Source organism: Phascolarctos cinereus, unplaced genomic scaffold, assembly GCF_003287225.1.
Source record: "Phascolarctos cinereus isolate Bilbo 61053 unplaced genomic scaffold, phaCin_HiC Scaffold_2;HRSCAF=192, whole genome shotgun sequence".
In the NCBI taxonomy this organism is placed as follows: domain Eukaryota; kingdom Metazoa; phylum Chordata; class Mammalia; order Diprotodontia; family Phascolarctidae; genus Phascolarctos; species Phascolarctos cinereus.
This window is the reverse complement of record NW_027555625.1, coordinates 325,754,970-325,781,045: the sequence shown is the minus strand read 5'-3', so window position 1 is coordinate 325,781,045 and position 26,076 is coordinate 325,754,970. Positions and strand designations below refer to the sequence as shown.

Sequence of the window (26,076 nt, the reverse complement as noted above, 5' to 3'; positions counted from 1 at the left end):
CCCTATCAGCTATCAAACCTCAACTATAGGTCAACCTTGCTTTCTACAATAATAATCTCTTGCTAAACACTTAATGGATTTGGATATTACCATACAGTCAGTACGAAGGCATTCTCAAACAGTGCACAGAAAGCCCCGATTCTACTATCAATAGTGTACCCTAGGCCAACTCTTGATCTCCCTGAGCCTGGTTACTTAAAAAGATATAATGCATGTAAAAGGCACTACTGAAAATAACATGACAGGGAATGAGAATGATCTTTTCATTCCTCCACAACAATTTGCTACAATAAAAGCCTTTACTATGAAATAAGGGCGCTAGATAGAAACTGTATGGTCCCTTGCAGGTCCTTTAACATTTCACGAAATAACAACACTAACAGACATGGGACATCGATCAGGTCTCTCTGTACATGAGGTGCTCCAGCAGAAAGAATAGATGTCTACTTTCACAAGACACTGGGACTGAGCAGAGTTAACTAAAACGACCCACTGAAGAATGGGGCACTCGGCAGCCTCCACCCTAGGTGCCCTCCCCCCAGTTAACCACAGGGAAAGGGGATGGAGGCTCCCAGGGAGCAGAGAACCAAGAGTCGAAGGAGAGAGTCACAACAGGCCACGACTGCCAAAAATCAGGTTTCATTAATGCGATGGCGGGTGCGAACACAGACAACGGTAGCTCGGTGGCAAGCTCGGTACGGGGAGACCCAATGCGGCCCGGCGTCGCGGCGGCCGCTCCTGGCTTGCCAGCCGGCGGGGCCTCGGACTCCCGCGGTCAGCCCGTGATGCGGACATCTCCACGGCGGCCTCGCCGGCGGGCCCGGATCTCCTCGGGCAGGATGGCCATGAGCTGCTCCTGCACCAGCATCTCCACGATCTGCTCCTTGGTTCGGACCTCGGGCCGCAGCCACTGGCGGGAGAGTTCGCGGAGCTGACGGAACGCCTCGCGCGGCCCCGCCGCCTCGTGGTAGCGGAACTGCCGGAAGCGCTGGCGGAACGTCTCCGGGCCGGGCCGGGGCCCCGGGGCCGGGCGCCGGGGGCGAGGCCTCGAGGGCGGCGGGGAACTGGACTGGGGACGGGGGCGAGGCAGCGGTTGCTGCAGGGCCAGGGGGAGAGGCCTCGGGGGCCGCACGGCCACGGAGCGCGGCCGCGGCCTCTGGGGACTCCAGGCTAGCGGCAGGCTCCTCCAGTTTCACCGGCGAAGCTGCTTCTTTCTCCGGGGGCGCTGGGTTCCACTGGCCCGTACTCCCCGGCTCGGCCGCCATCTCGAAGGCTCCCGGCGTCACCCTTTGTTTCGCCAGTTGGGGCCTCTCGGCGCCTGCGCTGAAGCTTGGAACCCACCCAACCTAGAAAGAGGAGAGGAACCGCTTTGCGCCTGCGCCTGGGTCAGGCTTAGGGGATGGGGTAGAAAAGGGGCCTCGACAGTTCTGTGACGAGCAAGGCTCTCGTCGCAAGAAGGAGGTCGAAATGATGGTTGGGAAGGAGCCCCAAGGGCGTTTTACCTCCTCACGTCGGGATTCAGCAGCTGCAGAGACAGCCTTTAAACCCGGGGTCTGCGAAGCGTTAAACGGAAACGCGAAGGAAGCGGAAAACTTCGGAAGCGGAAGCAGCTTCTCTATGGTCGAACGCTCAATCGAACCTCCAGTTTGCACATCGCCCCCTGGTGGCAGAGAGACGCTCTAGGCGCGGAACCAGGTGTGGAAAATTAAATTCAGCCAACCGCTCACCTGTGGGAATAGTCAGTGTTGGAGGGGTTGTGGGAAGATAGACTCAGGAGGGCACTGTTGGAGCTGGGGATGGGTACAACCATTCAGGAAAGCAGTTTGGAGTTATGAAGATAAACTATAATGTTTGACCCAGAGATTCCACTGTTAGACATAGATACTTTCAAGGAGATCATTGATAAGTACAAAGTCCCCATATATACAAAGATATTAATAGTAGCACTTTTTGTGATAGCAGGAAATTGGAAACAAAGTACGTGCTTGTCGATTGAGGAATGGCTAAATAAATTGAGGTACGTGAATGTAATGGAATATTATTAGTCTCCTGTAAGAAATTATGAATATGACTAATACAAACAGGGAAAGATATAGGCAAAACGATGCAAAGTGAAGTAAGCAGAGCTAAGTAAACAATATATTGAACTACAACAACCCCCCCAACAATCAAAAGTGAATGTGACAAAATTACCAAAAGGAGCATAATTCCAAAGAGCTATAAAGATAATCCCACCCCTTTGGAGAGGTAGGAGGTCTACCGCTCTACAAAGTACGTTTAACATATTTTCAAACTTTTTCAATATGTTGATCAGTTATACTGATTTTTTTTCTTTAAAAATACTTGTTATATGGGATGGCCCTCTGAGGAGGGAAGGGGGAAATTATGGTGATTTTAAAAATAGCACAAAATTTTTTTTAAGAGCCTACTGTGTGTATTTATGTTGAAATGAGAAGTTTTAATGATTTGAACAAAGAAAACATTAGAATTCTATAGGATCTATAGCTGAGAAGGACCAGCATCTTTCTTTTATAGATAAAATATACCTAAAGAGGAAAAATGACTTGCCCAAGGCCACAAAAGTAGTAACACTGGGCCAAAATGAGTCCTCAGTCTCCAAATATGAGGATTTTCCCATTTATTCATTTTGATTCAGACCCCACCCTCTTGCTACTTAGCCATTACATCTCCCAATTTCCCATTTTCAGTCTTTTCCTGTTGGCTGCCTTGCAAACATCCTCAACTCTTGCCTCCCCTTAAAAAAATTTCCTTGACAAAAGTATCCTCTTCATCCTATAACAATCAACAAGCATTTATTTGTTTTTGTTTTTTTTGGTGAGGCAATCAGGGTTAAGTGACTTGCCCAAAGTCACATAGCTAATGAGTGTTGTGTGTCTGAGGCCGAATTTGAACTCAGGTCCTCCTGACTCTGGGGCTGGTGCTCTATCCATTGTGTCACCTAGCTGCCCTCGTTTATTTATTTATTTATTTTTGGTGACAGGCATCTAGGTACTGAGACTGCAAATCTGAAGGTAAGATAGTCCCTGCCCTCAAGGGGGTACAATACAATGTTAGAGAATGGTAGTCTGGGAAGGAAGTTTTGGATTCAACAGTCACACGAATTGTTGATTGCCAACATAGGGCAGTAGAATCTCACTGTTCTTTCCAGTAGAAAAGATAGTACTGAGCTAATTATTGTTCCCTAGACCAGAAGTGAAAAATGTGTGGGGATGGGGGAGGCATGATAGAGTTATGTAAAAGAATAGATGGTAAGATTCCCCTTCTAGGTGAGCCCTAGTGAATATCAGCTTAGGAAGTTGGTATTGGCTAGAAAATGCTAAGATAAAAATGAGTTCATGCAGCCACCAATCCAGGCAGCTTTAATTGCCCTGAGCAGTCTGAAGATTGAATGAATTTACTGGGCTGGGAGGTTAAATTCTGGGAAATTGCTAGAGTCATCACTACTTACTCATTCTTCAGCCCCTGGCATTCTAGTTTTTTATCTCACCAATCTACGGAAGCTTTTTTTCCCCCCAGATGTCACCAATGGCTTCTTAGTTGCTAAATTGGTGTTCACAAAGAGCAGATTTCTTCAAACCAGTCTTCAAACTTTGTGACTTTTTTTTTGTAGCTTTTGACATTTGTCCACTCCTATGTTCCTTTCTTCTTTGGCTTCTCCTTGGTCTCTCCTGGTTCTTTTCCTACCTGTCCAACTTTTCCTTTTTAGTCTCCTCTGCTTCTTCTAGCTGGGGTCTTGTAGTTCCTCCCACACCCTAAGTCCTTGGTCAGTCCTCACCTCTTACCTAATTCTCCCTTGGGTGACCTCATCTGCATCTGATCCCATAGTTTCAGTGATTACCGCTATGCAGGTGACTCCCAAATATCCCCAAATAACCTGTGGTCTGGAACCAAAGTTCTGGGTTTCCACAGCCTGACTTTAATCACCGTGGTTCGTGCTCTACCTATGTTTTCTCCAGGTATTGTCAGTATATATAGCCTATGTCTTGGTCTCTACCAAAAAAAAAAAAAGTGAAAGGACCTTCCATTCTCAAGCAAATGCTCAGGCTAATAATACATACAATAGAAGAAGAGTTCTTAACCTTTCTTGATACTTCAGTCAATAAACATTTATTTGTTTGGAGCCATTTTTTACAGGTATTTGGAGGGGTTTGGGGGAGAACTCAAGCAAGTTATTGTTTTTACTCTGCCATCTTGGCTGTCAGTAAACATTTATTAAACATCTACGGGCACTGTGCTAAGTACTGGAAATACAAAGAAAGGTAAAAGACATTCCTTGCCCTCAAAGAGCTTGCAATGTAATGGGGTAAGGCTTATAAAAAGAAGCTGAAAAGAACTGGGGGCTGAGGGAAAAGGGAAGGAAGGGTTCTGGTGGCATGCTGAAGTCAGTATGATGAAGTCCTGTGTAGGAAATGAGATTGCTGCCCAGAGTGCCCTCCTTAAATGGAAGATCTGGGAAGAGCTCTAAGAGGTCCACTCTCTGACCTTTCCAATCACAGAGAGAGTGGGGCCCTAGGGGATGGTCCTGAGGAGGTGGAGTTTCAGAGTTGCTGTGATCTTGCATGCAGATCCTGATGAAGTCCTTGGAAGCAGCCTGGTAGGGAAAGATAAGGTGACTGCCTTGGTTTGCCCCGTTACATGGAGGATCAAGGAGGAGCTCTCTGATGTCCATGCTCTACCTTTTCCAATCAGTCTGGTGAAACCTATGGACTTCTCAGATAAATGCATACAGATGTATAAAATAAAACACCTAGGGTTATAAAGAAAATCAATTATATTGAAATACAATGATAAATTGTATTTCAGATTAAGAAATAGATAATAGGTTTCTTTTCATTCAGCAGAAAATGCAAAATGTGAAAGACACTCTAGCCCATGAACAGTCAACCCTTCTTTCTCTTCTGGGGAGCCCTAACTGCCTTAGGAGAGATTCTTAGTGGTACTACTCTGTGATTCCCCACTTCCTCAACTCCTCTCTTCCCACTCCAACCTCTACCCCCACCAAAAGAGAAAAACACTTGCAGATTTTATATATATGTGTCTATATAGACATAGTTATATAAAATTTATGAATGCATATCTCCCTGCAACGTCAAGAGTATGTGAGGAAGACCCTTGGCACATTGGGTGCTTACAGGAAGATATGGACAGGAGTCACAGACTTGGATGGTTATAGTCTCCATCACTGAAGGCAATACTCACAAGAGATCCATAGGCATATTGGAGTTTCTGTCTAACTTACTGGATGGAGAGAAAGTTGACCTCAGAGTCAGGAAGCCCTCAGTTCAAGCCCCACTTTGGACACATACTGGGGCAGGGGTGTGCCCTTTGAACTCAGCCAATGCTACAGATTAAGGCTTGATTTATTGTTTTGTTGGTTATCTAGACTTAGAAAGTGATGGAGAAAATGTTAATAATGCATTTTAAAATCAAAAGTGTGACATGCGTTTTCAGAAACATTTACCAGCACCGCCTGCACTGATTATCTGACCCCAGGTATGTCACTTAACTTCAATGCCCAAGACAATTCTCTAAGAGTGTAAGTTACAGAAGAGTTGACAGTCTGTGATGGTATAAGATGACAGGGAGGTCACTGTGCCAATGAAATCACAGGTGAAGACCAACAATGATTGTTATTGTGTATTTTGTTTTCTTGGCTACTTTGCTTTGTATAAGTTCACCCAAGTATTCTTATGTTTGATTCTCATCTGGCTTTTTCAGGCTTATCAGTTGTCTTCTTGAATTCTACGGTCCAAACAAATTGGCCTTCTGGCTGTTTCCCATACTTGCCATACCATCTCTCATTTCTGGGCCTTTGCACAGGCTGTAGGTTCCCTATGCACTCCCTCTTCATTTTTACCTCTTAGGACCTCTGGTTTCCTTCAAAGCTCAGCTCAGACACCACATCCTACAATGAAGCCTTTTCCCTAACCCTCCCTCCCTGACCCCAGCCACTAGTACCTCTTGAAATTATATTATATTTATTTAGATGTACTTGTATTGTGTACATGTTGTCTCCAGTAATAGAATGTAAGTCTCTTTAGAGACTGTTTTCATTTTTTAATTTGGATGCCAGCTAGCACAATGCCTGTCATATGGTAGGCACTTAACAAATGCTTATTGATTAAGGACAAACAATTGTATCTTTGATATGTTCTTCTTCAATAACCCCAGTAGAATAGAAATTTCTTGAGGGCAGGGAGAGTTACATTTTGTGTCGCTTATCTCCAGTGCCTAGCACAGAGTAGGTGCTTAATTTAAAAAAAAAATTTTTAGGCAGTTGGGGTTAAATGACTTGCCCAGGGTCACACAGCTAGTGCATGTCAAGTGGCTGGATTTGAACTCAGGTCCTCCTGACTTCAGGGCCAGTGCTCTAATCCACTGCTCCACCTAACTGCCCCTAGGTGCTTAACTTTGAGGAACTGAGACTTCAAAGGTTGATTTATCGAAACTCCCTTTGCATAGTTATTCCTTTCTTTGTGCCTCAGTTTCCTCACATGTAAACTGGGGATAATAATGTCTGCAGCAACTTCCTTCTCTTCTGAAGCCTGATGATGGGTGGTGCAGGTGACTCTGGATCCTTGAAGGCTATATGATATGAGGGTCAGGTAAACTGGCAAGTTTTAAGCTGGAAAGGCTTTGAGTCGGGGCTCAGTGGTTGACTATACTCTTTGACTTCTTGTCTCGGGAATGTTTAGCTAAGTAAGACTCTTTTGCTAAGTTGGCCAAAGAGGGAGGAGAATTTTTTTTTTGGCCACTTGAAACTCTTCAAAATCTGTGTTGTTGGAGGAGGCATCTGTATGAACATCACACTAATTAATTACATTAGATTACTACTTTCAGAAGGATCTTTTTAAGAAATGCTTACCCCACCAGAGCTGTGGGGATTATCTATCATATGAATTGTGATATGCAGAGTGCTCTAGAAAAGTTAAAGGATGATAGAAATATCATTATTTTTTAATTTTTAAAAAATTATTTATTTTTAGTTTTCAGCATTCACTTCCACGAGATTTTGAGTTTGAAATTTTCACCCCATCTTGCCCCTCCTCCCACCCCAAGATGGCATGCATTCTGAATACCCCTTCCTCTAGTCTGCTTTCCCTTCTATCTCTCCCCCCCTTCTATTTTCCTGTAGGTCAGGATAGATTTCTGTACCCCATTTCTTGTATTTCTTATTTCCCAGTTGCATGTGGAACATTTTTTTTAAACATGTGTTTTTTAAAACTTTGGGTTCCAAATTTTCTCCCTCCCTCCCCACTCACCCTCATTGAAAAGGCAAGCAACTCAATACAAGTTATACATGTGCAGTTGTGCCAAACACTTCCATAGTAGTCAGGATGTGAAAAACTAATTCTATTTCCCTTAATCCTATGCTGTCCCCCATTTATTCTATTCTTTCTTTTGACCTTGTCCCTACTCAGAAGTATCTGCTTCTAATTACCCCTCTCCCAATCTGCCCTCCCCTCTATCATCCCCCTGCTCTCTTGTCCCCTCCCCCCCATTTTCCTGTAGAGTAAGATAGATTTCCATACACGATTGAGTGTGTATGTTATTCCCTCCTTAAGCCAAATCTGATGAGAATAAAATTCACTCATTCCCTCTCACCTTCCCCCATTTCCCCTCCACTGTAAGAGCCTTTTCTGGGTTTTTTTGTGAGATAATTTACCCCAACGTTCTACCTCTCCCTTTCTCCTTCTCCCAGTATAATCCTTTCTCACCCCTTAATTTTATTCTCCAGATATTACCCCTTCATCTTCAACTCACCCTGTGCCCTCTATCTCTATCTATTATCTATCTATCTATCTATCTATCTATCTATCTATCTATCTATCTATCTATCTACATACAGATAATTTTTCCATCCACCACCCTAATACTGACAAAGGTCTCATGACTTATAAATACCATCTTTCCATGCAGGAATGTAAACAGTTCAACCTTAATAAGTCTCTTATGATTTCTCTTTCCCATTTACCTCTTAATGTTCCACTTGAGTCTTGTATTCGGAAGTCACATTTTCTGTTCAGCTCTGGTCTTTTCATCAAGAATGCTTGAAAGTCCTCTGTTTCATCGAATGACCATTTTCCCCCTTGAAGGATTATACTCAGTTTTGCTGGTAGAAATATCTTTATTAAAATGGGGGAGATAATACCAGAATTACTCTTCTGTTTTAAGATTTGAAGTGTTTTCCTCAAAACAGATCCATCAGGTAGGTAATTGATATTTTTTCCCTTTCTTCAAAAAAAAAGGTTTATTGATGTGATGTGTTTCTACCTCACAAACATATAGTTTGCCATTTTGAGAAAGATCTCTTGCTCATCTGTAGTGCCCCACCACCCTCACTGAATGAAATAATAAATGAAATCTATTTTCTCTGCCTCCCACTCTTCACTCCATTAAAAAAGAAAAAGAAAGAAAAACACATTTCCTGTAACAAATGTGCCTGTTTAAGCAAAACAAATTCCCTTCGTGGTGGTATACAAAAACATAAACGTCTTAAGCTGCACCCTAAATCTCTCATGTCTCTTGTCATGATGAGCATGTTGGTCCTCTGGAATGAGGAACAGGCATCGCATACTGACCATACATCTCTGATCTTTCCGCCCCCCTCCTCCCCTTTTGCAGATGAGGACACTGAGGCTGACCACAGGAGCTAAGAAACATCTGAGGCAGAGTACGAAACCCAAAGGTTCCCAATTCCAAGTGTCAGGAACTCTACCCCTACACCACACTGCGTCTTCAAAAACATTTGCAGTCTTACTTCGGGAATAGAGTTTAAACAATTTTGAAAATAAATAACTAAGGCTATCTCGGCTTTATGTAGAAGGCGGCGAGCCTGCGCATGCCCAGATCACCCAATAGGGAGCCTGTCATTCAGATGCGAGACACAAGAAAGAGACAGCTCTTTAGGCCCATTTTAAGGACCTAGGTATTAACAGCCAATCAGAAGAGACTATCCTCACTCACGTGGTAGGGAGGAAAGGCAGTACTGGTCCCTCCATGTTGGGCAACCTGGGCATGCTAAACAAGTCACTTGACTCGTGCAAGCCTTGGAAAGCTATTTGCTGGGGGAAAATCAACCAATCTTAACTGTGGGGGGAAAAACCCACCTCCCTATGCTCTGAATTGTGTTTGAACAGATATTAAATCTAAGCTGCATTCTATGTGTTCAGTTTTAGTTGTCTGTATCGTGTCACCTATATCTTGTTAGAGGAATGTATGTTCAGGGAGGACCAGCACTTCTGGTGTGAGGGCTTGCCAAGCCCTTTGCAGGGCCTCTCATTTGCCTTTGGTGTCCTCCTGCCACCCAGCCTGTGGCTCCAAGAAGCTGCAGCGTGTGGCCACGCCCTGGTAAACCTCAGCAGAGGGGCTAAACCAGGTGTACCCCAAGCATGTGAAGACTGGCTCCGGTGGCGTGGGGGAATGAGAACAGTTTGTTCCAGCAGCCATGAAAGTGGATGAAGCAGGTGTTGTGAAGTGCTTAGAGCGTGGTCAGACATCAAAGACCCAGGGTCATCCACTACACCCCCAGCCATCATGGGTCCTCCTGACTTTTGACTTGCCGCTGGACTTCAGCCCCTCTAGATAAGAGAGTGAGGCTAACGACCTTGCAACTCTGCCTAACTTAAATCCAATTCATAAGCAAGCTATAGCACACAAGCTTGTTAGAGCAGATGTTTTCTTAATTGTTTGTATTACTTATAATTTATTAGTGTAGCCAATTAGAATAAAGCTTTCATTTGATCTTGTTGCTTTCTATATAAAAGACGCCTTACTGTAAACTATAATTTGAGTTTGTCCTCAGGGCTGTCTCACTGTGTGTTTCTGTTGCATTGCTTACAAGCAAAAAAATCCTGTGACTCTGTCATTTTAAAGAGTTTTTCCATCAGGTATCACAATACCTCACAGGGTTGGTGTAAGAAAAGTGCTAAATAGGGGCAGCTAGGTGGTGCAGTAGATAGAGTGCCGGCCCTGAAGTCAGGATGACCTGAGTTCAAATCTGGTCTCAGACCAACCAGTTGATACTTAACTAGCTGTGTGACCCTGGGTAAGTCATTTAACCCCAATTGTCTTTTTTTTTTTAAAGTGCTACGTAGAGAATTATGAATCTCTGGTCTGGAGAGTCAAGAAACTTGGGTTGTGATCTCAGCTCTACCATTAACTTAGTGAGTAAAAGCTAGGCAGTTTCTTCACCTGTAAGATGAACAAGTTGATTGATGTCCAAGGATGAACTAAACCAAAATACTCACCACTAGATTGGCTCTAAGCTCTCCAGCTGTGATGATCTCTCACTAAATAGCTCCCTTTGTGACCTCATTAGGCTGCTTCCCTGGTGACTTTTTTTGAAGGATTGGTAAGAGGTAGGGAGCTAGGGATAAAAGTTCCATCCTTAGGCTTTCTGGGGGCTATGTTTTAGAAGATTTAATGGGGATGGAGAAGCAAAAGTTGGGTTCCATCTCTTGTGATGATGAATTTTTTCAGTTTTTGGTTAGGAACACAGAAGGCAAGAAGGAAAAACCCAAGGTATATCTCGGGGGGACTTGGGAAGAGGAAAGTGGTAACACATTAAAGGTACTAGGAAGGCAAAGAAAAAGAGGTGCTAGATGGGCTTTACATTTTAAAAAATATATATTGATATCTATTGCTTTTATATCACTTTAATTTCCAAATCAGAGATGTGTCTACAGATTTTCCAGGTATACCCAGGCACATCCTAATGTTTCAAAAAAAAATGGCTTTGCATTTCAATTTAATTGTATGATAAGCTCTTATAGTTTTAAAGCATGGATTATTGTGTTATGCATAAGTATGATGACTAAGTTTAATTAAAATTTAGTTTCTTTAATTTGGTTAATAAAAAGTAATATCCCTTATGGTTGAATAGTCAATAGTTTATCTTTAAAAAGTAAATAAAACCGCCTGGATGCACACTAATAGAATGTGCTGCACTCAGCCTATATTCCAACAAAGGCCTTTTGCCATTGACCTCTTCCCCACCTGAGTGTGAGACCTAGAGCTTTCTGAAGCAGAGTTTCCAGAATCTAGGCCCCTAGTCCTTTAGGAAGTTAATCCGCTCATCTTTGAAGCTCAAACCCTAGGCCCCAAATAAGCTGAGAGATGACTTAAGTATGTGCAAACTAACTAACCTACTCAAGCCACTATCTTCTCCTAGTCTGGGTAACAGACCTGGCTAGCCTATGTAATAGACCATGCTCAGTTTCACATCCCATCTAGTTGACTATCCAAGTCATTTTTCCCCTCCACTGTTTGGAGATATATATACATATACATATATGCACATATACATGCACACACGTATATTTTTATATATACACTTTTATATATATATATATTATATATATATATATATTTATATGTGTGTATATATGTATATTTCAATCAACAAAAATTTGCTTCTTCTCCTCTCCCAACCACAAACCCTTAATTGAGAACAAAAGAAAAACGCAATTCCTGTTACCAACACGTACAGCCAAGCAAAACAAATTTCTGCATTGGCCACATCCAAAAGTAAATATATGTCTCATTCTGCTTTCTGAGTCCTTTACTTTTCTGTCAGGAGGTGGGTAGCATGTTTCATCATTAGACCTTTAGAATTGTGATTGGTCCTTATTCTGATCAGAGCTTCTAATTCTTTCAAAGTTCTTTGTCTTTATCATTTTATTGTCTTTTATTAATTATTCTCCTGATTCTGTTTACTTCAATCTACATAAATTCACACAAGTTTTCCCAGGGTTTTCTGAAACCAATGTCCTCTTCATTATTTCTTTTTCTTTTTTTCTATTTTGTTTGGGCAATGGGGGTTAAGTGACCTTGCCCAGGGTCACACAGCTGAGGCCATATTTGAACTCAGGTCGTCCTGAATCCACGGTTGGTGCTGTATCCACTGCACCACCTAGCTGCCCCTTCTTCATCATTTCTTGCAGCTTAATAGTATTCTACCACATTTATGTAACTTGTTCAGTCATTCTCCAATTGATGGGTACCCCCTCAAATTCCTATTCTTTGCCACTTCAAAAGTTATTATTTTTGTACATCCTTACTTAGAATTTCTTTTGCTTAGGACTAAATCCTTCCCTTAATCTACCTTCTTTTTAATTCTCTTTTCCCTCCTTTTCCCTTTCTCTTCTATTTCCCTATTGAATGAAATATATTTCTGTACCCAACTCTATATGTGTGTGTCTATTTTTCCCTACTTTGACCAGTTCAGATGGCAGCCAATTGAGTAGGCAATAGTTTACCTATTAGGCATCCCTTCCTCCTGTTTTGTATAGGTGTCTACTTGTATATTCTGGTATTTGAGATCATTTCCCCTAAAATTCCTTTCTCTTCTCCCTCAAGTATGTTCCTCTTCTCCTCTCTTTACATTCTTAAGATCATCAAGACAAGTTGATTTTATCATCTGCCTATAGCCTCTTCTTATAACTGTTTACAACAAAGTAATCCTCCCAGGCCACCACTACCTTATTTGAGTTGTCCTACCCTACTAAAATGTAAGCTCCTTGAAGGCAGCAACTGTCTCTTTTTAAAAAATTGTTACCAGGGGCAGCCAGGTGGTGCAGTGGATAGAGCTCCAGCCTTGGAGTCAGGAGGACCTGAGTTCAGATGTGACCTCAGACACATGACACTTACTAGCTATGTGACCCTGGGCAAGTCACTTAATCCTGATTGCCTCATCAAAAAGCCAAAAAAAAAAGTTACCCTCAGAATTAATAGCACAGTTTCTAGTACATAGTAAACTCTTAATAAACACTTTTTCACAAAAAAGGCGGGAAAAGTTCAACACAAGTAGCCAACTTGTCAACAAGACTGATAGTATACATAATGTTCGAAACTTACAGTCCCCTACCTCCACAAAGAAAGGAGAAAGATGCAGCTACCCATCTCTCTTCTTTGGGGCTAAGCTTTAGATTTTATAGAATTCAGTTTTGTTCTGTTGTTCTATTTACATTGTAATCACTGTATTATATCATTTTTCTGGTTCTACTTCACTTTGCATTCGTTCATATGTCTTCTTATGCTTTTCTGTATTCTTTATATTGTTTTCTTCCTGATACAGTAATGCACCAAAATTTATGGGCATCTACTTTGTTTCCATTTCTTTACTATGACATAAAGTACTGAATTTTTATGTATTTGAGACCTTTATTTTTTTATCATTGATCTTCTTCGGATACATGCCTAAGCAGTAGGATTTCTGAGTCAAAAGGTATGGACTTTTTAGTCACTTTCTTAATGTAATTACAAATTGTTTCCCAGAACAGTTGAACCAACATACAGCTCCCCCAGTGTGTGTTAGTGTGCCTGTCTTTCCACAACCCCTCTCATTATTACCTAGCTGGATTTTTTAAAAAATTAAAGCTTTATTATTGCTCTTCATTTTTACAACACAGTTATTTCTCCTTAAACCTCCCATCCCCCTGTAACACAAAATAACTTGGTTTAAGTAAAACCAAATGAATCAAAAAACAAAAAACAAAGGGGCAGCTAGGTGGCACAGTGGATGGAGCACGGGCCCTGAAGTCAGGCGGACCCGAGTTCAAATTCGGCCTCAGATCAAATACTTGACACTTACTAGCTGTGTGACCCTGGGCAAGTCACTTAACCCCAATTGCCTAAAAAAAAAAGTAAAACCAAATGACACAGTTAATTCATCAAACAACAAAGCATCACCTCTCACCTATACTATTGCAAAAGCCTTCTAATTGGTCTCCCTGCCTCAAGTCTTTCCTCTTTCCAAATTGTCCTCTACATACTCAGCCAGCAACCAATGGGAGTTTCCTAGAACATAGGTCACTGTTTCCTCAATAAACTCCAAAGGACTCCTTATTACTGCTAAGATCAAATATAAATTCCTTTCTTTGGCATTGAGCCTCACCACTTCATCCCCTGATACATGGAGTTCTTTCCATGCCCTCTGAGTTCAGTCATACCGGCCCATTTGTTCTTCTTCAAACATGAATTCCGTCTCCGATTTCCTTGCCTTTGCACCGGTTTGTACCTCATGCCAGTAATGCTCTCTCTCCTCACTTCCATCTCCTGGAATCCTTGGCTTACTTCAAGACTGAGCAAAAGCACTTCCTTCTGCATGAGGCCTTTCCCAGTCCTCCCAGCTGCTAGGACCTTCCCCACTAAGGTCACCTTGTGTCTATTTTCTATGTATGTCATAGACACTTCTGTGTGTACATATTGTCTTTTCAATGAGAGCATAAGCTTCTTGAAGGCAGGGACTGTTTCGTTTTTGCTCTTGTATCCTCAATGCTTAGTACAATGCCTAGCACCTAGTAAGTACTTAATCAATATTTGCTGGTACTACCTTCTGTACCTGTAGTATCCAGATCTCTACTGAGAGGAGGGATGTGTCATTATCAATTGTCTGAGATCTAGATTGGTTAGCATCCGCCAGACTTTTAGTGTTGTTTTCATTTATGTTATTGTACCTAGACAGGAATCTTCTGGAAAAGAAAGCACAGAGGGATTAGGTTGTAGGAGTAAATGACTGAATTTTCTGGAGAAATGTACATATAACCCAGCATTTGCATACAAATGAGAAGAGTCTTTAATTTTTTTTGAATTTTTTAAAAAATTTGGCTAGGCAATGGGGTTAAGTGACTTGGCTAGGGTCACATAGCTAGTAAGCATTATGTGCCTGAGGACAGATTTGAACTCAGGTCTTCCTGAATCCAAGGCTAGTTCTCTATCCACTGCACCACCTAGCTGCCCCAAGGAAAGTCTTTAAATGCCCAGGCTTGAACTCCAGGTTACATCTGTGAGGGGGATTGTTGATCAAAGTGAATGCCCACGTCAATCCCATCCACATACATATTTATAACTTTATCTGTTTGGGGGAAGGGTTCTGGACCTATGATTTTGTCACTCCTGCTGTTGAAACTAATTCTGACCGATGCAGCTCTGTTCATCTCCTGCAACTTATAGTCTTAGAGAGTTGCTTGGGAGCACTGAAAGTCTAAAGGACTTACCTGGATCATCTAACTTGTATGGAGAAGCTGTCCTTGTAACCTCTGTGCCACTCTGCCTCTCCTGGAGAAAATATAGTAACAAATTAAAAAGTGTAGAGTAGGGTTTTGTTTTTGTTTTGTTTTGTTTTGCTTTTTGAGACTCAATGTCCCTATTTCACCCAGGCTAGCAGTGAAGCTGGCCTGATTCCACTACTAATTGACAGAAGCTGTGATCAGTGCTTCATTTTTGACCTGGGCCAGTTTGCACCTTCCTAGGCAAGCCTGGTGGCTTCCCAGTCCCAGGGGCTCACCATTTTGGTGCTGAACTTAGTATGGACACCCTAATGGGTTTTAGACTACCGCATCTCAGAACTCTGGAGTTCAAGTGATCCACCGGCCTCAGCCTCCCCTAGCAGGGATTCCAGGAGTGGTCCACCAGGTCCAGCTGAGTTTTATATTTACAGAGCACTTTAACTTAAAACATCTTGAGTCTGACCTGCATAACAATATTGGGAAGTAGATTGTGTAGGTATTATCATGCCCATCTTAGTAGATGAAGAAACTGGGGCTCAAAGTGACTGGGAATCATACAGTGCTGCATCTTTGGAGGAGCCTTAGAGATCCTACCCTCTTGTTTTACAGTTGAGGAACTGGAGGCTCAGAGAACAAAAAGGACTTGGTCATGGTCTTACACTGAGTTGGTGCCAGTCAGAATTTGAACGCAGGTGTCCTGACTCCCACTCTAGGACTCCTTCCACTTCACCAGGCAGGCTGTGAAGTCAGTCAATGTTTGGTGAGTGTCCACCACAAGGGCTCCTTATTAGGTGTGATGTATATGTGTGCTTTGGGCGTGAGGGAGCTGTACTATGTATGCATCTGGGTCCTACGGTGAAAAATACAGATGGCACCTGCCCTGAAGATACTTAAAGTCTAGTAGAGGGCATGACGTAGTGGAAAGAGTGAGCACCGGGCCTAACTGAAGTCAAAGGACCTTGTTTCAAATATCAACTCTGTTGTGACCTTGGTCAAATCACTTCTCTGGGCCTTAGTTAACTCATCTATAAAATCAGGGAGTTAACTAGATAAACTAGATGGGCCTTTTCAGTTCTCAATACCATATAAGAGGACACCCAGATGCTTGAAATGAAATCAGATCTCCAGACCCAGACAAATTACTATGGCAAGAATCTGAAAGAACCCTGATGTGATCATGGATCCCATTGTTGTTAATTTTTGCAAAACCAGAGGGACATGACTGATGCTTAAATATTTATCTATCTGTCTTTCGGTCTGTCTATCTATCTATCTGTCTGTCTATCATCTGTCTGTCTATCTATCTAATGGACTATCACATGGATTCAGAAATAGGCTTGTTTTCTATGGTTCCAAAGGGTAAAACTAGGATCCGTTTGGGTAGAAGTTATTCAATAGATAGAAGAACTTTCTAATAGTCTGAGCTGTCTAAATATGGGATCGACTATCTCGAGAAGTAGTGAGATCCCCATGACTTGTGGTATCCGAGCAAAGACATCCAGGTATAGCATAGAGGGGATTTGTGCATTGAGTTTGAATGCAGACTAGATGATCTCTGAAGTCTTTTGTTTATTTAAGTGCCTATTCTGTGAAGAGTCCTGTGCTGGGTGCTGCAGAAAATAGAAAGTTTCAATAAGACTTGGTTTTTGCTGTAATGGTCCCTTTCCTTGCAAGAGATAGCTATATAATAAATAGTAATATCTTTATTAGAGAGGTTCAAATACAATTCTTTGTGAGGTTCTGTGTCTTTATCAAAGGGAATGCAGGTTTAAAGTCTCATGGAGAAGATGGGATTTGCATTCTTGTGAAAGGATGAGTGGGAAGAAGGAGGGGAGAGGGGGGGCCTTCCAGCCATAGGAAAGAAATGATGTGAACAGAGACATGGTGATGAGAGTCCTTTTTTGGCTATGGGATTCTATGACTTCTGTTGTTAGTGAGAAGGGCAATGTGATAAACTCATTCTTATTATAGTATTACTGACCTAACTTGTTAGCTCTGACAAGGGTATTTGCATTTCGAAAGGGGTTGCAAAGAGAGGGCCAAGTTTAATCCAAAAGATTGGAATTTACTCCAAAAGATAGTATTTCTGGCATTGTAACAGAGGGCAAGTTCCATTCAGTTCCCAAAAGGCAAGGAACCACATTTTCATCCTGCCCAGTGTAGCATCTTAGCGAGATTTGGTAGCCATGACAATGGATTTGTTCATCGTCTTTGTATCCCCAGTGCTTAGCACTCAATGAAAGTATTTTTCACAATCATTTGATAAAAGAGTTTAATAAACACAATAAAAGAGCTTAATAAAAATAAAATGTGCTTAATAAAAGCCTATTGACTTGAAATGAATTGAATGCTGACATGACTGTTTTCCTCATATTCCCTGTGGGTCCTTATAGAAACACTTTCATCACTTCATTAAGGAGATCATCATCATGATTCGAGTGTGCAAGATATTTCGTGAAGGCCTTCGTGGATTCCGGGAGTGTGAGATCAAGCAGACCGTAGATGAAAGGAACCCCATCTTCTCTGCATGGGATGTAAGGGAAGGGCCCCTGGGATCTGTGCAAGTTCTTTCTGCTCCCCTCCAATGTCACCCTCTCAAATAGGGGATAACCCTTACCCCTCAGTAGAGGCTGACTCCCAAAGATCCTGCTAAGTGTGAATTCATTTCCCAAAGACACTTCGCCTTTAACCAGCATGATGCAGTGGAAGGAGCACTGAATTTGGAATCAGAGGACATTGCTTCAAATCCTAGCCTTGTCATTTGTGACCTTGGGCAAGTGACTTAACTTCTCTGGAAACTTCTCAGTTTCCTCATTTATAAAATGAGGGTGTTGAACTAGATGGCATCTGATGTCCCTTCCAGCTATAAATCTATCTTCCTATGATGATCCTAGAAATACCAGTGGCCTGGGAGGTCTATACGCAGTTGATCTATTCCTAAGCAATTCCAATCCATTCCATCTCTAAAATCTACTTTCCAAAAAAGATTGTCATCTTTTTGGAAGAATAGGTGGAACATACACAGAGGTGTATTTTCAGCTTGATGTAAAAAAAAAAATCTCATAACTAGAGCTATCCCAGCAAATGCGTTGTGTGTGGGAAGAAGGTCTGCAAGACTAATAAAAGCAGGAATGTTGTGGTATGATAAGGCTAAAGTCAGTGTCTTTTAAGATGGAGTTAACAGTTGGTAAATAGAAGATGTTTATAGACACATGTATGTTTATGTTCTGTTGGGTTGGCTTAAATCTTGTATGTTCATTTTAAGAATTCTTTTCAATGCCTGTACCTATCAATGGAAGTTAAAATAAAAATTGTATTTAAAAAAAAACAATTAGAGCTGTTGAAACGTGAAATAGATTACCATGGGTAATGAGCCCCTAGTCACTGGAGGAATCAGGGGAAGGCTTACATGACCACTTGCCGAGAACATGGCGGGGGTTCCTGTTGAGATCTGGGCTCGACTTGATCATCTCTGAGGTTCCTTCCAGCCCTAGTATTCTACAATTCTGTAAATGGAGCATAGGAGAGAGTGATAGCCAAGGAGAAGCAATCATTGAGTCTAACCTTATTTCACAGATGAAGAAATTTAATACCCAGAGAAGTGCCTCACCCTAGTGAATAGCATAGTCTAGATTTGAACCGAAGTTTTCTGGCTCTCAATTCAATGCTCTACTATACCAGTCTACAGCCACATATAGCTTGCTTCCCCCTGGTTTCGTACTAATAACTAAAATAGGATTGGTTGAAATTACAACCTGAGACATTAAAGTTACATATCACATTAGCCAATATTTTAGTTGCCCCCCCAATAATGTTTTTAGAATATTGGGTGCAATTTTAGATATATTTTGTCTCACTAATTTTTTATGGCCCCACACAGGGAAACTCTGGGAATGTCAGCCTCTAGCAACTTTTGTTCTACCCAAAGGGTCTTTAGCTCCCTTGCAAACACTCGGGCTAACAAGACATCAAATACAGGAATGAAGGACAAATTTTTTTTGTTTGTTTTTCTTTTGGCTAGGCAATGGGGTTAAGTGACTTGCCCAGGGTCACGCAGCTAGTATGTGTTATGTGTCTGAGGTCACATTTGAACTCAGGTTCTCCTGAATCCAGGGCCGGTGCTCTCTCCACTGCGCCATCTAGCTGCCCCTAAATTTTTTTTTTTTAATATACAAAAAAGCCAAAATTGTACATGGAAACCATCGAGTCAACTCTTCTCCCATTTCTGGAGGGCATCAAGCAACCTTCACTTCAAAGTAGGGAATCTACTTTTCCTTGGGACTGATACAATATTCATGACTCAGAGTACCAGAAAAAGGATAATATACAGGTTGTTTCCTCAGCACAAGCCTGCTGTGGTAATATTCCTAGTACCAGCAAGGACAAAGTCTGAAGGTTTGTTTCTCCCTTTTGTTGGCTCTGTGCCTCATCCTCCTTGATGCATATGGTTCCCTTCTGTCTTCTCTCTCTAATATTAGCAAGGGCAAAGTCTGTGGGTTTGTCCTTCCCTTTCATGGCCCATAGTTAGCATGGTAAAATGTGAAAAGAGTTCAGAAGAATTTTCTCACTGTAGTCCAGAGGAGACTAAATTCAAAAAGTGAGAATGTGAAGTAGCAATTCAAAAGAAAGACTTAGTGCCCCAGGGCTTATCTGATTGGCTGGCTGACTGACCAGGTAGACTGTGGGTCTAAATATCAAGAGAATTAAGAGAGCACCTGGGAGTAGGCCCTGCTATCAAGGAGAAGGCCACAAAGAGCTGCAGATGGCAGCACATGGAGACCCAGTATGGAGCAATTTGTTTAGGAAGGTGATGGTGCTGCAGAGAGAATTTGTTTAGCAGAGTTCCAGCCTCACATCACTAGCCAGCAGAGATATTGGCACCTCCAAGTGGGAAGCAGTAGCATCAGAAACAAAATGGTGTTACAGAGTGGATGCTGGCTTAGGAGCTAGCATGAGTTGCCCTGGCCATGCATGTTCACTGATCATGTGTGTTTCTTATATGTGCTCTCTCTTGCATAAGTGTGATAACCTGTGTGTATACAGGGGGCAGGAAAGGGAATGTTCGTTGTTGCTGTTGTCGTTATTTTGGTATTTTGCTATGCTATTAAATATTTCTCTAACCTAGTATGTTCTGGTTGGTCTGGTAAAATAAAAATATGTAGGGGATTGTGAACTATGGTTAAATAGTGGATGTTGACTTAAAGTTTGACTGGAAACTAGAAGTAGCTTTCAGGGGCCCATCATTGAAGGTGGCTCGGGCTGCATTGGTGGTTTATTTGGTTTTCCTTTTTTAGGGGTACTCTATGTAGCATTGTAAGGATACTTTTTTCCTTTTTTCTTTTTAATATTCATTTTTTAAAATTTTGAATTCCAATTTTTCTCCTTCCCTCCTGCCCCTTCCCCACCCTTTGAGAAGACAAGCTATATAACAAATATACATGTGAAGTCATACAAAACATATTTCCATATTAGCCATGTTGGGGGAAAAAGAAAAAAAAGCAAGCAAAATAAAGTGAAAAAAGTATGCTTCAATCTGAATTCAGAGTTCATTAGTTCTCTCTCTGGAGGTAGATAGCATTTTTCATTATTATCTTAAACAGAGTAGCTGAGTCTGTCAAAGTTGATCATCCTTACATAATTGCTGTTATTGTATACAGTATTCTCCTGGTTCTGCTCACTTCATTTTGCATCAGTTCATATGTCTTCTCAGGTTTTTCTGAAAACATACTGTTTGCCATTTCTTATATTACAATAGTATTCCATCGCAATCACATACCACAACTTGTTCAACCATTCCCCAATTGATGGGCATCCCTTTAGTTTCCAATTGTTTGCTATCACAAAAAGAACTGCTATAAATACTTTTGTACAAATAGGTCCTTGCCCCTTTTTGGGGGATCTCTTTGGGATACAGACCTAGTAGTGGTATTTCTGGGTCAAAGGATATGCACAGTTTTATCACTTTTTGGGCATAGTTCCAAATTATTCCCCAGAATGATTAGAACAGTTCACAAATCCATTGCAGTGCGTATTAGTGTTCCTATTTTTCCACATCCTTTCCAGCATTTGTCATTTTCCTGTAAGGATATTTTTGATATTTTCCTCCATCCCCCTTCTCTAGGCTTTTATTGGACAGCCTGGTTTTTCAATGTGATTTTTTAATAAAATCAGGCCAATTGTTTTGGTCTAATTGTTATACCATTGTGTACAAAGTACATTGAAGTGGTTTTTAAAAAAATACACGTTTTTAGACTATTGCTGCACATTCCAATTGGTACCCTTTCAGAGGAATTAACCAGCACTGAGGGCTATTTGGTAGGAGTAACCACCTTTTGACTATCCTGATATTGTATGGCCTTTATAATATGTGTAGGATCCTTTGGAAAATGAATGAATAAAAAACCATTAAGTATTTACTATGTGCAAATATTGTGCTAAGCACAAGATATACAAATAGAAAAAAAGCAAAGACAGTTCCTGCTTGAGAACATGGAACTTCATGCTCTAATAAAAGGAGGAAGCTGTGAGTCAGATAGAAAGATCCCATTATCATTGGGTGCATTGGCAAGCTAAATGATAGCGTTATCTTTTTTTTTTTTTTGCTTTTTGGTGAGGCAGTCAGGGTTAAGTGACTTGCCTAGGGTCACACAGCTAGTTAAGTGTGAAGTGTCTGAGGTTAGATCTGAACTCAAGTACTCCTGACTCCAAGGCCAAAGCTCCATCCACTTTGCCACCAGCTGCCCTGATAATGTTATCTTTAACACCATTTCTGCTGATATAATCATATCCATTTCTGATATCGAACCATTTGATAGTGACAAGGACTTTGGTTGAGAGGACTTTCCGTTTCATGGCTGTGGCTGCTGAAGAAGTGGGGGCTGCAGCCCCCATGGAAGCATTTGCTAGGTCACATCTTTCTAAGATTGCTTCCTGGGTTGATGGCTCTGAGGATGATAGATCTGCAGATGCTGATGGATTACCAATTGGTAGTGTTGTAAGTGCTTGATGACACCTTGTGAATTTTTTTCTTTTTTTCTCCATTTCATACTGTTTGCTTTAAAAAAACAAACAAAAAAAACAATAACAACAACAAAAAAACCCCCCAACTAGCCTGCTTATCGGTGCTCCCTTCTAAACTTCCTTCTGTTCTCTTCCGTATATTAAGAAAAAATATTTCAATGGCCCTCTGTTTTTTAGCATCCCTATTGATAAACTCTTCTTCCCTCAATTAGAACCTGAGTGGAATTTTGGCAATGAACAAGCAAATGAACAAGAAAAATAAATCCACTCAATAGCTATCCAAAAGTGTATATTGTTTTCTGCACTGTGTCCCTCACCTATCAAGCAATGAAGAACCCTGGTCCTCTGGAAACATGGTTGCATTGATTAGAGCTTTCAAAATTTTTAGGTCTTTCAAAATTTTTCTTCATAATGTTGCTGTTCCTTGTATAAATTGTTTCGGAAATAATATATTTTGCTGTATCTTATGGTGCAGTAATATTTCATTACATTCATATACCCCAATTTGGCCAACCATTTCTCTATTATACAAAAGGCAATTTAAAGCATCCCCTTAGATTTTAGCTCTTTTTTCTTTTTTTAATTCCTCCTTCAGGAACAGGAAGTTATGCTTATGACCATTCCTTCCTGGTATTATCCTGCCTCTTAACATTGCTCCCTCCCCATACCTGCTTATTTTGCCGTTATGTGACTAAACCAAACTTTTTGTGCGTAGTCAAACTCCTTTGTTTCAGATATGCATGAAGTTCATCTGGTGTCCACTTACTCTGCCCTTTCTTCTATGTTTGTATCCTTTTCTGTACCCCAATTGTAAAAGCAAGTTTCATCTTCTTCCTTTTTTCTGCATTACCATATTCCTTTTATCTTTCCTTATTGTTTCCATTTTCAAACCCTCAGAAGAGAATAAATCTACCCCCAGGGCTTCCATTTTGCTAATTTCAACTCCCTCTATACCCTTTGGCAACATTAAGTTTCTGAAGGGACATTTGTTTCTTCTGCTAGCATATTTCATCATACAATCTCTTCCAATAAATTTGCCTTTCTAGGTTTCTCCGATCTGAATTCTTTTATTTGTATTTCAAAATTCTTACTTAGCTCTGATCTTTTGATAAAAAATACTTGAAAGTCTTCTATTGCATTAAAGGATAATCCACCACCCCCCTCCTCAGCTCCCTCAATTTGGCAACCTAAGTTATTCATGGCTATAAGGCTATTTCTTTTGCCTTTTGGAATATTGTATTCAAGATCTTCTCTCATTTAAAGAAGAAGCTGCCAGGTCTTGTGCAATTGGCACTATAATTCCTTGATACTTGAACTGATTCTTTCTGGATACCTACAGTGTTTTCTTTTATGTGAGAACTCTGGATTTCAGCTATGGTATTCCTGTGACTTTTCCTTTTGAGGTTTTATTCAGAATGTGATTGTATCTTCACTTTGTCCTCTGGTTCACTAATACATCTGGTCAATTTTCATTTATGATTTCTTGAAATACAGGTCCTAGGACTTTTAAAAAGTTATGGTTTTCAGGGAGTCCAGAGATTCTTAAATTGTCTTTCCTTGACCTATTTTTCTGGTCGGTAGTTTTTTAATATCGGATATCTTATATTTTCCTTAATTTTTCAATATTTTGATTTTGTTTTACTATTGTTTGACTCATAGAGTTATTGATGTCTGTTTTAGTTTTCAAGGAGTCTGTTACTTGGGTAAGATTTACCAGTTTCTCTTCTAAGTTATTTATTTTCCTTCCAATTCTTTCCTCAACAGCTTAAAAAAAAACACACAACAAACTCTTGATTTGTTTATGCTAGGTATTTTATGTAGTCCTTATGGAAAGTCCTTTTTTTTTATGTGTGTGTCTCTTTGCTTATAGTTGTATAGCATATTCTCTTCTTCTTGTGGGCAATTTCTAGATTTGCAGTTATTTTTTGTTTTGTTTTCTTTGGTTTACTCATTTCTTCAGCCTTACTTCTTGAATTTGTGCTTTATGCCGTAGCCAAACTCTACTCATAGCTGTGCTTTTGGGAGGGTGATTGATCCTCTTTGGTTTTATTTTACTTGTCTGTAAAAGTGAGCTGGCAACTTTTATTAGCCCTTTTTGGCTAGTCTCACTTTTCTTTTGGAGAAATCTTGAGAGATCTGTGAGATCCTGAGAGACTTATGTCTGGGGTTGGAGATTGGGGAAAATGATTCATGGCTGTGTTGGGGTAGAAACGCACGTGAACCTCATATGTATTCACCTACAGCTTTGTTAGCATACAGGATGGCATAGAGGTCATGGAGACCTGAGAGTGCCAGCTTTCCCTGCCTGAGATGGCTGTAGCCAAGACAGTGGTAGACTGTCCCGGAGGAGCATATGCTGCATGTGCTCATCCATTTGGATGGAGGGACTTCATGGACAATGTTCCTAAACCCCAAACTCCTGTGTACAGGAAAAGGATTGTGATTACTTAGGCAGAGCACAATCCTAGAATCTAGCCTCCTAACAAGAAAAAAAATCCAAACCAAATATTACCAAAATCAAAATTCAGCAAGACAAATTGACAGTGAACAAAAGAAATAAAAAGTATTATCACAGACTATTATACTCAATTATCTGCTAACAAACATGGAAAGTTAAAGGAAATAGATTACTTACAAAAATATAAAATACACAAATTAACAAAACAAGGCATAGAAATCTTAGACAATCCAATATCAGAAAGTGAAACTGAGCAAGATATAAAGGAATTACCAAAGGAAAAATAGTCCTGATCCAAATGGATTTATGGGTGAATTGTAGCAACTGTTTAAAGAACGATGTGTTATCTGTGCTAAATTTTCTATTTGTGGTCCCTTCCAACTCTAAATCTATAGATTATTTTATAATATTTTAAAAGAAAGTCTGAATTTCAACAAGCACATTTTACTTTCAATTTCAATTTACTGCATACAGTAGGCACATGATACTTTCTTGTTGATTGATTTGTTGAGCTTACCCATCTTCCTGTTTTCTGCCTTGATTGACATGAATGTAATTCCTATGGGAAAAAAAGTTGCTCTTCTGTTCTGCAATGTTTTCTTTGCATCATAGGTACCAAAGAGAGGCAAAAGTATTGAACTGGAATGACTTCGGGGTTCTACAATGAAGGGCAGAGGCCAGAGGAGGTCACACATAATTGTGAGCTGGTGGAATTTTAAAGGGCCAGAAAAAAATGTTTTATTGTCTCTGGCTGACAGTATGGATCTACTTCTTCTGTTCAGAAAGAGACAAAAAGAATGGGGGGTAGTGCTGGTTTGGGGGTCCTTGACCTTTCTAGGTTTAGTTCACTGAAATATCTTGCCATCAGATTTGCCTATTGGACAACTAGGAGTATGTCCTAACAGAGGTTAACTGTTTTTATGTCATGGATGCCTTTGGCAGTCTGGTGAAACCTATGGCCCTCTTCTCAGAATACGATTTTTAAATGCATTAGATAAAATAAAAACATAGAATTACAAAGGAAACCAATTATATTGAAATAAAGATATAATTTTTTTCCCATTCATATTCATGGACCTCTGGAAATCTATCCATGGAGGTCTGTGGACTTCAAGTTAAGAACCTCTTGTGTTTATAGGAATAAAGAGATGAAATGAGGCAAGTGGGGTGCTCCAGGTTTTCCAATCTGCTTGACTTTGAAACTGAAAATTGTTGGTAGCCTTTTACTAAAATACTTTTGGGTGTGTCTGTCCTGGTGGCTAGTATAAGAGCAAAGAAGCAGCATTTAGAAAAACTGGTGGAGGGACTTGGAAATTCAGACTTCAATTTGCTTTGGATGTTAACACAATTATTATTTTTTACTTTTGATTTCACTTTGGTAAATGCATTTAGCCCATAGGTTGAGTAAATGAATTCTTTAGGGCTATACTGAGAAGAGAACCAAAATTGGGATCTCAAGTGGGTGTGGGCTGAGACAATATGATAAATAATGATTTCATCAATCAATCAGCATATGTGAAATACTTACTACCTGCCTGGTACTATGCTAAGTGATTTACTATACAT

The 26,076-nt window shown here is 40.7% G+C and overlaps 2 protein-coding genes across 5 annotated transcripts in view; one reads left to right on the top strand and one right to left on the bottom strand.

Annotated features, from left to right (window-relative positions):
* Window positions 1-623: 623 nt before the first annotated feature.
* On the bottom strand, window positions 624-1,592 carry SCAND1 (SCAN domain containing 1). The gene is given in 3 exon segments (XM_020998578.2): window positions 624-1,022; window positions 1,024-1,346; window positions 1,503-1,592. Coding segments are annotated over 2 exon segments (489 nt in total). The 5' UTR covers window positions 1,266-1,346; window positions 1,503-1,592; the 3' UTR covers window positions 624-775.
* Window positions 1,593-1,606: 14 nt separating this feature from the next.
* CNBD2 (cyclic nucleotide binding domain containing 2) overlaps window positions 1,607-26,076 on the top strand; it is a 91,163-nt gene continuing 66,693 nt past the window's right edge. Inside the window, exons 1-3 of one of the 4 annotated variants that reach the window (XM_020998574.2) lie at window positions 1,607-1,695; window positions 1,963-2,017; window positions 17,426-17,566. In XM_020998574.2, the coding sequence (XP_020854233.1) occupies window positions 17,462-17,566 (105 nt within the window). In that variant the 5' untranslated portion in view covers window positions 1,607-1,695; window positions 1,963-2,017; window positions 17,426-17,461. Of the gene's footprint in view, window positions 1,696-1,959; window positions 2,018-10,303; window positions 10,546-17,425; window positions 17,567-26,076 lie in introns of those variants that run through there. The other 3 variants (XM_078150253.1, XM_020998573.2, XM_020998572.2) reach the window with 3 other exon arrangements.